Raw genomic sequence first — 11,596 nt, forward strand, 5'->3', positions numbered from 1 at the left:
ATCTCTCTTAAGCTCTCTCTCCCCTCTGCCTATTTCTCCTATTCCCTCTCTCTCCTCTGCACTCTCTCTCCCAGTCTACTCTCCCCTCTAACCTTCACCTACCCTTTCTCTCTCTCTTCTCTCGTCTTTCCACGTCCCTGTGTGCAACCACGGCCATAAAAGTTGCAAGTAACAGCTCAGGTGGAAAAATGTTTTCAGAGCAGAAGATGTATTCAATAAATAGAGATGGCCAGCATGGGGCCTGCCGGGGAAAGAGTGCATGAGACGGAGGTGTGGATGGAGAGGGGGGATAATGGAGAAGAGAGTAGATGGGGCATGAGTGTACATTAAACAGCAGCGGCTGACGCCTGCCTCAGACAGAACAGCACCATGGGGAATATGACACTTAACTAGTCTTTTAATTTGAAAGAACGGCCACCCCAGTGCTGTCATCTAGATTCCAGAATTCTCTTGTCTAATTTGAAAGAACGGCCACCCCAGTGCTGTCATCTAGATTCCAGAATTCTCTTGTCTAATTTGAAAGAACGGCCACCCCAGTGCTGTCATCTAGATTCCAGAATTATCTTGTCTAATTTGAAAGAACGGCCACCCCAGTGCTGCCATCTAGATTCTAGATGTCTCTTGTCAAATTTGAAGGAATGAATTCTCCACTGCTGTTATCTGGATTCTAGATTTATGTTGTCTAATTTGAAGGAAGCGCTACGCCAGTGCAGTCATCCAGATTCAAGTCATTTAGGTTGGCCTCTCCTTCAAATTATACAAGAGACATCTAGAATCTAGAAGACCACTAGAGTGGCTGTTCCTTGTCTAACTTGATGGAACGGCCATCCCAATGCTGTCATCTAGATTCTAGATGTATCTTATCTAGTGTCTATTTCCTGTGTTGTTATAGAGTAGTGTCTATGTTGTCATAGACTAGTGTCTATGTTGTCATAGACTAGTGTCTATGTTGTCATAGATTAGTGTCTATTTCCTTGCTCAACAGGACATAATGTTCACTACCGCTTGGCGGAGAGAATATCAGAAGGACTGTACTTAACAACATTTGGGTTATAGAAACGTATATTGGTACTGTAGTTGCTAATGCTACATAATAATCGGAGTCATACGATAAACAACAAAGCGATACCCATTTAAACCATTATGTCGTCTTGCTTTGCTAACATCCCTCCATCTCTAACACCATCAAAAAACAATCACCAGCTTAAAGGTAACACCCTTAGTTCCAGCTGTATCTAGCCTTTCAGCTCCTCCGTCTCCTGAATGAACACGACTAATAGAGGCAGAACCATCGTTCCCCTGTACCGTACCATCCTCCCTCCACTCCTAGAGGCAGAACCATCGTTCCCCTGTACCGTACCATCCTCCCTCCACTCCTAGAGGCAGAACCATCGTTCCCCTGTACCGTACCATCCTCCCTCCACTCCTAGAGGCAGAACCATCATTCCCCTGTACCATACCATCCTCCCTCCACTCCTAGACGCAGAACCATCATTCCCCTGTACCATACCATCCTCCCTCCACTCCTAGACGCAGAACCATCATTCCCCTGTACCATACCATCCTCCCTCCACTCCTAGACGCAGAACCATCATTCCCCTGTACCGTACCATCCTCCCTCCACCCCTAGAGGCAGAACCATCGTTCCCCTGTACCATACCATCCTCTCTCCACTCCTAGAGGCAGAACCATCGTTCCCCTGTACCATACCATCCTCCCTCCACTCCGTCCCTGTGACTGATTATCATTACCTTTTCTTGCAAATACCAGGCTCATTATGTTAGCGTACATCCCAAACATTAGTGTAGAGAGCCTATCTCTCTTCTATGATGGGAGAGGAGATGAGGAGAGGTGAGGATGAGAAGAGCTATGGAGGCAGATTTTCCCAAGTAAGGGAGCCTATCTCGAAGGGAGCAAGGGAGAGGAGGAGGGACGAAGAGGAGAAGAAGAGGAGGAGATGAGCTATGTTGGCAGGTTTTTCCCTATCCTCAGCAGACAGTGAGCCAGCCATTGGCAGTGCCTGACTATTAACCACAATGAACATGGTCTTTGTTATCAGCATCTGTTCATCAGGGCTGGAGCCCCAGTCTGGAGCCTCGGTCTAATCACCCTCACACCTTCTGTTTCCAAACGACAACACAGGCAATCAAGAGCATCATTTGGCAGCTGGCTGAAACCACTAATACCTCTCTTTCTCTCTCTCTCTTCTTTTCTACCCCCCTTACTTATCCTCTCCTCTTCCTCTACTCTGTTCCCTTCAGTCATTTTTTATTTATTTATCTCTCTCACCCCCCTCTGCTCTCACTCTCTGCTTTCCTTTATCCTTTTCTCTCTTGCCTACATGAACATACCCTAAGTGTTTTTATGATTTTATGTCTGTTTTTGGGCACAAATAAAATGTAGGGTTTACTGGGAAGGCCTTGAGCATACACGCACACACATAATATTTATTTAATATTTGATTTGACATACCTCTCTCTCTCTCTCTCTCTCTCTCTCTCTCTCTCTCATAGTAGTAAGGTAGATTTACTGGTGGCCGTAACATTCCAGAGTGGTATCCTATGGAGCAAATATCTACTCTGGGTTTTATGAAGCTATCCAGCTTCAGTTAGCTTCACATTCCAGCTCAGGATTCATCCGTACTACAATGGTGGTTATTACTTAACATTATTGTCTTGTTTTTGTTGTTTGGCTGCAAAAAGCATGATTGATAATGAGTTCTTCAGTCAGGGGAGGAGAACCATTTCTATAGATATTATAGTGTTAAGATGTTCCTGTCATGGGGCATAAATTCTTATGCATGACTGTGTTTATGCGTTTACACGCACGCACGCGCGTGTGTGTGTGCGTGCGTGCGTGCGTGCGTGCGTGCGGGCGGGCATGCGTGTGTGTCCTTGCCTAATTTCTTTGGGACCATATGATATGTGTTTTCTGCCTATAGTGTTTCTCCTTCCGTCAGCTCTGGACGCTTCAACACTTTCTGTCTCCTTTTGTTGTCCAACAAAGAGAAGGAAAGAGAGAGGGGAAGAGAGTGAGGGCGAGAGAGAAATGAGAGAGAGGAAAGGAGGGAGAGAGGGAGGAAGAGAGAGAAGGAGGAAGGGAAAGGGGAAATATGGAGGGAGAGAGATGTATGCCCCCCTTCAGAAGACTGGACTTACTGAAGAGCTCAACGTGACAGCGTCATAGGATACCACCTTTTCAACAAGTCAGTTAGTAAAATGTATGCCCTGCTAGAACTGCCCCGGTCAACTGTAAGTGCTGTTATAAGGAAGTGAAAACCTCTAGGAGCAACAACGGCTCAGCCGCGAAGCGGTATGTGCGTGTGGTCACAGACGATGTTATGATGCACGCAATGTTTTCGGGATGAATTCAGTCTTCTGCTTCATCTTACCTTGATCTAAACATATACTTCCTGTTTGAGTTTTTGCTTGTTTGCAGGAATCAGGAAGATAAGAGTTATGGTCTGATTTGCCAAAGGTGAGGGATGGTCTATGTACAGTACATGTTTCTGTGTGTGGAATAAATGTGATTTGTCACCTCTCGTTGCTGTTAAAAAAATATGGGGTGAAACAGATTTCACTTTTCCTTGCATTTAAATCACCGGCCAAGAGGAATGCTGCTTCTGACTGTGTTTTCCTGATTGCTTTTGGCCCTTTGAGTGCAATCTTAGTGCATCAGTGGTGGTGAATAGACAGCTATGAAAAATATAGATGAAAACTCTCTTGGTTAATAGTCTACAGCTGCATTCTAACTCATGTGAGCAAAAACACAATACTTCCGTAATTAATATTAGAGATTGCACACCAGCTGTTGTTAACCTTTTTGGGATAGGGGGCAGCATTTTCACTTTTGGATGAATAGCATGCCCAGAGTGAACTGCCTCCTACTCTGTCCCAGATGCTAAAATATGTATATTATTATTAGTGTTGGATAGAAAACACTCTGAAGTTTCTAAAACTGTTTGAATGATGTCTGTGAGTATAACAGAACTCATATGGCAGGCGAAAACCTGAGAAAAATCCAACCAGGAAGTGGGACATCTGAGGTTTGTAGGTTTTCAAAGCTTGGCCTACTGAATACACATTGAGATATGGATGAGGTTGCACTTCCTAGGGTTTCCACTAGATGTCAACCGTCTTTAGAAACTAGTTTGAGGATTCTACTATAAAGGAGGGGCTCATGAGACCTCTTTGAGTCAATGGTCTGGCAGAGAGCCTTGGTCTCATGACGCGCGCTCCCGACAGAGTTACTTCTCATTCCAGTGCTTCTCTGAAGACAATGGAATTCTCCAGTTGGAACATTTGTGTCCTCTTTCAGCCATGACTCGGAGGAAAAACATAGGATATTACAGATTTGTGGGTCCTGTTTATAGGATCGTCTCAAACTGAGCTCATCCAGTTTATTCTCCAGTGACTGCATGTTCGCCAACAAAACAGAAGGTAGAAGAATGCTCGCTTGTCATGTCGCCGCCTCATTTGCTTCTCTTTCACTGCCACTTCTTCGGAGTCCCAGGGATCAGGGGCTGGTTCAGGTAAACAGATTGTCCAGAGCTGCTGATTCGTTGATCTAGACTTCTTCATCCAGAGCTGCTGATTCGTTGAACTAGACTTCTTCATCCAGAGCTGCTGATTCGTTGAACTAGACTTCTTCATCCAGAGCTGCTGATTCGTTGAACTAGACTTCTTCATCCAGAGCTGCTGATTCGTTGAACTAGACTTCTTCATCCAAATTGAGGTTCCGTGATCACTGTTCTGATGTCCAGAAGCTGTTTTTGGTCAAAGGTAAGGATGGCGGAGCTAGAAAGTTGGCTGTAAGAAGTATTACAATGTAAACATACTTTTAATCTGTCTGCCTGCATATTTTAAGACATTTTAAGACATATTTTAAGACATTTTAAGACATATTTTAAGACATTTTAAGACATATAAAGTGAAATATCCGGTCGGTTGGAAGATTCTCTCCTCATCATGAAAAAAGCAGTATTTTAAAAGCGTGGAAATCAATCAATCCGCTATCATTAACACAATGGAAAATACTTAACGATTTATTATTCATATATTGAAAGTGAGTGGGCTACAGAGAGAAATAAAATTCATAAGTTGTTTCTCAATCACCTTTAACATTCTTCTGTTTCCAGCTCCATGGGTCACAAATAAAGCTGCGACCCATGGCTCCAACAATGGTCTTCCTGGTCATCGCTAAAACACTTCATCAATGAATTTGCAGAGGAGAGGTTGTCAATTTGATTGTTTAAAAGTAATTCTGCCTAAGCTCGATCGATATCTTTTATTACGTATCTCTCTCTCTCTCTCTCTCTCTCTCTCTCTCACTCTCTCTCTCACTGTCTCTCTCGTCATCTCTCTCACTGTCTCTCTCTCACTGTCTCTCTCGTCATCTCTCTCTCTCTCTCTCTCTTCTCTCTCTCTCTCTCTCTCTCTCTCTCTCTCTCATCTCTCTCATCATCACATATGTATTCACCATGCATGGCCTGTGAGAGAATGATGTTTTCTCATTTCCAATGTTTCCTCGCTTTCCTTCCATCTCTCCGTTAATGGACAGTTATATCTATCAGTCTGTAATAGCCCTCAGTCCCACATCAGCAGCTCTACCAGACATCGGCCTTCCTAGAAACATTTACACATACACAGATTGAGACATTCCTTTCTGTATCACCTGGAGTTTCCCTGTATTAGGATGTGTACATCTCTCTATGTGTAATCTCTCTCTCTCTCTCTCTCTCTCTCTCTCTCTCTCTCTCTCTCTCTCTCAGTTCCCTCTCTCTCTTTCTCTCTCCTCTATCAAACATCTAAACAACGAGGTGCTAACCATCTTCCGTCCCCGCAGTTACAGGGGACTCAGGGAACCATTAGACCAGAAGGACACAGTTACTGCGGTCTCAAATGGCACTCTATTCCCTTTTAAGTACATTCATTATGAGAAGGCTCTGGTCCAAAGCAGTGCAGTAGGTACGAAATAGGGAGTCATTTGAGACACAGTTATACAGTAGCTATAATACTGGACTGGATAACAGCAGCCTAACAGCATCCTAACAGCATCATTTCAGCATCCTTACAGCAACTGCAGGCTAGAGCTGCTCCAGAAGAGCACCCTGCTCATCCTACTGTACACCATCACATTAAAACAGTCTGGCAGGTTAACATTAATTCTGTAAAATAGTCTGCATTGAGTAGCTGTGTAGCGTAGCCTAGCCCACCTGGTTTGCAGTGAGTAGCTGTGTAGCGTAGCCTAGCCCACCTGGTCTGCAGTGAGTAGCTGTGTAGCGTAGCCTAGCCCACCTGGTCTGCACTGAGTAGCTGTGTAGTGTAGCCTAGCCCACCTGGTCTGCATTGAGTAGCTGTGTAGCGTAGCCTAGCCCACCTGGTCTGCAGTGAGTAGCTGTGTAGCCTAGCCCACATAGTCTGCATTGAGTAGCTCTCTAGCGTAGCCTAGCCCACATGGTATGAACTCTGTGTTATGTAGCGTAGCCTCCTTCCCTCTCCTGGAGGTCACCCTCAAAGACCTGCTACAAAGAGAAGTGTGATATGCGGTGTTGACTTTAACTTCCCTGCTCACTCTCAGTGGGACCACAGACCAGGAACAATGTATCTATGTGAAGCCTTCTCAGCAGGTGGACATTGAGCAAGATCCTGGGCTTGAAGCAGGCTGGGAGGCCAGCCAGGGAGGTCTGGCCTGGGGTTGACCCACACTAAAACACACAGACCAGTTCTACACTCACCAGTCAACTGTCTCCCCGGCTATAACAACATCACTGCACTCTGGGAGGTGGTGTGGGGAGGTGTGTTTGAAAGAGAGAAAGAGAGAAATCGTGTATATGTGTGTGTGTGTGTGTGTGTGTGTGTGTGTGTGTGTGTGTGTGTGTGTGTGTGTGTGTGTGTGTGTGTGTGTGTGTGTGATCAGTCATGCAGTGATGTGTGAGGTTAAATGATTGTTCATTGACTTAGGTGAAAGTGATCTGTGCTCTTGAACTTTTGGAATTGACCCTTTTTATGTTGGGCATGAGATCTACCAAACTAGTTCCTTATCAGGCGAATCAAATGGATTCCTATGAGCATTCTACACTGAGTGTACAAAACATTAATAACAGTTTCCTAATATTGAGCTTTCCTCCCACCCATTTGCCCTCAGAAAAGCCTCAATTTGTCTATAAGGTGTGGAACGAGTACCACAGGGATACTGACCCATGTTGACTCTAATGCTTCAATACAGGTATGTCACGTTGACTGGGTGTCCTTTGGGTGGTGGACTAGTCTTGATACACACAGGAAACTGTTGAGCTTGAAAAACTTTGCAGTTATTTACACATACCGATACGCCTGGCGCCTACAACCATACCCCGTTCAAAGGCCAGGGGGGCGTGGTAACAGAACTTCTAATTAGCCATGAATGGCCACCTGCTGATAAGCCCCACCTTCTCTGGGTGATTGATGTTCCAAACTTGACCCTGGTTTCTGGGCATGGAGGTAGCAGGAAGGTGAGCTGGTGATGACTAGAGGACTGTTTCATTGACCTAACGTTTTTCTGGAACGTTCCAGTGATGTGCAAAAGGACTGTGTCCAAGAGATCAATTCCCTTAACGTCAAACAGAACTTACCCAGAACTTTGTTAAACATGTTCTCAGAATATTATATGTAGATTTTATAGGCAAGCTTTATTGGAACGTTGCAAGGATATTCCAGCGTCCAGAGTTTCTGATGGTTAGGAGAATATTCCATCAACGTCCCACAAAACATACACAGAAGACGGTTTCCCATGGTCTCAGAATGTAAGATGTTCATTTTCTAGACACGTTTCATTGGAACGTTGCAATAGCATTACATGTGGTCAGTTTTTTTGAGGGTTGTGTCAGATATGTAAGTTGAAAACTTTGTATGTTAGAAGCACTGTGTGTGTGGGTGTCCCTAACCTTGCCAGAGAAAGAGCTGTGAATGGATCAGTGGTTCACCAATCAGGGCCTTGGAAACAGTAACCAGGGGCGGTGTGTAAAGAAACTAGTTTTTGTTTTGTTTTTGGAGAATGTTTCTTTTGGACCATCAGGAATTGTCCTAAAACCATCTTTAGGGAATTCCTCGGAACAAGCTGGGAAATTTGACAAAAACCTTGAGGTGAACATGACAGAACGTCCTACGTTTTAAATGTCATCGGACATTCTTGCATACGTTCCCATCAAATGTTGGAATCGTATTCTCTGTGCAATGTTGATGGAATATCCTCCTAACCCTCAGAAAACTGGAAACATCAATGTTCTTGCAACGTCCCGTGGAACGTGTCGAGAACATTACATTCTGGGTAAGTTTTGTTTGACATTTAGGGAATGTTCTCCTAACTCTACTGCCAAAACATGCTAAATAGGTTATGTAGGTTATTGGGAGGTTTTTGCTAACATACATAAACTGTTTCCATAACAAACGGAAAACTGGACAATCAAACATCAGGGGAACAATACGGGTAACATTACAAAAGTGTTCTCTCTCCATTGAATTGTTAGCTGGGCCTTTTGTGACATTCATCAGGGACCCCTTCATAGCGCCAGTGAGATGAAAACATCAGTCATAATTTCACTTCAGCAGTGCATGGCCAGACAAACCAATTCTCGGGTCCTGGGAAGAAACATTTTAAAGGCCCACATCTTGGCATCAGCGATAATAGCTAGCTAATTTCCTGCAATTCTACACAGGCAGAAATATGTTTTGTTGTTGCAGCTTTAAAGCTAATATCTTTCTACACATTTTGCCATGAGGCAGATAGAAAACTTTACCATTTTAAACCTTAAAGCTTGTCCTTAATAGAAACAAATCTGCCACCCGCCTTGGGCTGCTATCGGCCACAAGTTCCACATGACCATTAAGTCACAACTAGGCTTCTCCAAAACTGCGCTCTGATGCCGCTACCAAACTTGGCAACAGCCAGTCGATAATGGTTTGATACTCAACGCTCTATTGCCCCTCTGACATCAATTCAAATGCAATCAAAAAATCAAATCAAACACTTCATGAGAGCCCTGACATTTAGAGTTTGAGCGGAATAGGATCTCCTATTGTGCAGTGAGAACCAGCTGCTCATAGCTGGTTGATGCATGGAGATGCATAGAGTTCCTATAAGCCCATGTTGTGCTCCATTTCAATAGGCTATGCTATGCAATTGTGGGCTAGGCCTACTATTTTTAACTCACAACTTTCATAATATGAAGCACATTGCTTTTTTTTTTCAATCGGAGATTACATACCTGGCTGGCATGAAATTGAATCGTGTCCTCCATCGCACAAGCGCCCTCCATCGTCCTCCATCGTCCCCCATCATCCTCCATCGTCCTCCAGCGCCCTCCATCGTCCTCCATCGTCCTCCATCGTCCCCCATCATCCTCCATCGTCCTCCAGCGCCCTCCATCGTCCTCCATCGTCCTCCATCGCCCTCCATCGTCCTCCATCATCCTCCATCGCGCTCCATCGTCCTCCATCGTCCTCCATCGTCCCCCATCGTCCCCCATGGTCCTCCATCGTCCCCCATGGTCCCCCATCATCCTCCATCGTCCTCAATCGCCCTCTATCATCCTCCATCGTCCTCCAGTGCCTTCCATCGCCCTCCATCGCCATCCATCGTCTTCAATCGCCCTCCATCATCCTCCATTGCCCTCCATCATCCTCCATTGCACTCCATCGTCCTCCAGCGCCCTCCATCGTCCTCCATCGCCCTCCATCGTCCTCCATCGTCCTCCATCGCCCTCCATCGTCCTCCATTGCACTCCATCGTCCTCCAGCGCCCGCCATCATCCTCCATCGTCCTCCATCGTCCTCCATCGCCCTCCATCGTCCTCCATCGCCCTCCATCGCCCTCCATCGTCCTCCATCGTCCCCCATCGTCCTCCATCGTCCCCCATCGTCCTCCATCGTCCCCCATCATCCTCCATCGTCCTCCAGCACCCTCCATCGCCCTCCATCGTCCTCCAGCGCCCTCCATCACCCTCCATCGTCCTCAATCGCCCTCCATCATCCTCCATCGCCCTCCATCGTCCTCCAGCTCCCTAAATCGCCCTCCATCGTCCTCCATCGTCCTCCATCATCCTCCATCGCCCTCCATCGCCCTCCATCGCCCTCCAGTGCCTCCATCGCCCTCCATCGCCCTCCATCGTCCTCAATCATCCTCAATCGCCCTCCATCATCCTCCATTGCCCTCCATCGTCCTCCATTGCACTCCATCGTACTCCAGCGCCCTCCATCGTCCTCCATCGCCCTCCATCGTCCTCCATCGCCCTCCATCGCCCTCCATCGCCCTCCATCGTCCTCCATCGCCCTCCATCGTCCTCCATCGCCCTCCATCGCCCTCCATAGTCCTCCATCGCCCTCCATCGTCCTCCATCGCCCTCCAGCGTCCTCCATCGCCCTGCATCGTCCTCAATCGTCCTCCATCGTCCTCCAGCGCCATCCATCGTCCTCCAGTGCCTTTCAGCACCCTCCATCGTCCTCCATTGCCCTCCATCGCCTTCCGTCGTCCTCCATTGCCCTCCATCGTCCTCCATTGCCCTCCATCGTCCTCCAGTGCCCTTCATCGCCTTCCATCATCCTCTATTGCCCTCCATCGTCCTCCATTGCCCTCCATCGCCCTCCATCGTCCTCCATCGCCCTCCATCGTCCTCCATCGTCCTCCGTTGTCTATTGAAGTGCAGATGAATGACATGTCTTTTCCCCCCGCCCCTGTTCTGACAGGTGCATAATAATGGTCCATTCTAAATAAAAAACAATTCCACAAATATATTATTTAGTATATGTAAAGACCAGAATAAATTGAAAATAGTCTGATGGGTGACACTATTATCAAGCACTTGTCAAATGGTGAATGAGAGACTGATGAAGTGTGTTCAGCCTGCACAATGAAACAAAGCAGAGCTCATGCCTTTCAAGCTAATTTTTTCAAATCATCATTCGAGTCGTATCATGCAGCCTTAAAATGTATTACAAATCAAAACAGAATGTGTATTACCACTAAAGTTATGTATATAACTCTAAATGATGCATACCGTGTATTCAGCAAGCATTTAGACCCTTGACTTTCCCACATTTCGTTACGTGCCTTATTCTAAAATGGATACCCCACAATGACAACGCGAAAACAGGTTTTAAGAAAACAAAATGGAATATGATTTAAAAATAAGAACCAAAATATCTTCTTTACATAAGTATTCAGACCCTTTACTCAGTACTTTAGTGAAGCACCTTTGGCAGTGATTACAGCCTCGAGTCATTCTTGGGTATGACGCTACATGCTTGGCACACCTGTATCTGTCACGCCCTGATCTGTTTCACCTGTCCTTGTGATTGTCTCCAACCCCTACAGGTGTCACTGATGTTCCCCAGTGTATTTATCCTTGTGTTTCCTATCTCTCTGTGCCAGTTCGTCTTGTATGTTTCCAAGTCAACCAGTGTTTTTCCCGCTCTCCTGCTATTTGAATTTCTACTTTTTTCTAGTCCTCCCGGTTTTGACCTTTGCCTGTTTCTGGACTCTGTACCCGCCTGCCTGACCATTCTGCCTGCCTTGACCATGAGCCTGTCTGCCACTCTGTACCTCCTGGACTCTGATCTGG

The 11,596-nt window shown here is 46.0% G+C and overlaps 1 protein-coding gene across 1 annotated transcript; it reads left to right on the forward strand.

The window, feature by feature from the left end:
* The first annotated feature begins 1,829 nt into the window (after window positions 1-1,829).
* LOC121839563 (proline-rich extensin-like protein EPR1) lies at window positions 1,830-10,674 on the forward strand. Its single transcript, XM_042298620.1, has 2 exons — window positions 1,830-1,889; window positions 9,286-10,674. The coding sequence occupies exons 1-2, from the start codon at window positions 1,830-1,832 to the stop codon at window positions 10,672-10,674; spliced, it is 1,449 nt and encodes a 482-aa protein (XP_042154554.1).
* The last annotated feature ends 922 nt before the right edge of the window (window positions 10,675-11,596 follow it).

This window comes from Oncorhynchus tshawytscha, linkage group LG16 (genome assembly GCF_018296145.1).
Source record: "Oncorhynchus tshawytscha isolate Ot180627B linkage group LG16, Otsh_v2.0, whole genome shotgun sequence".
Taxonomy (NCBI): domain Eukaryota; kingdom Metazoa; phylum Chordata; class Actinopteri; order Salmoniformes; family Salmonidae; genus Oncorhynchus; species Oncorhynchus tshawytscha.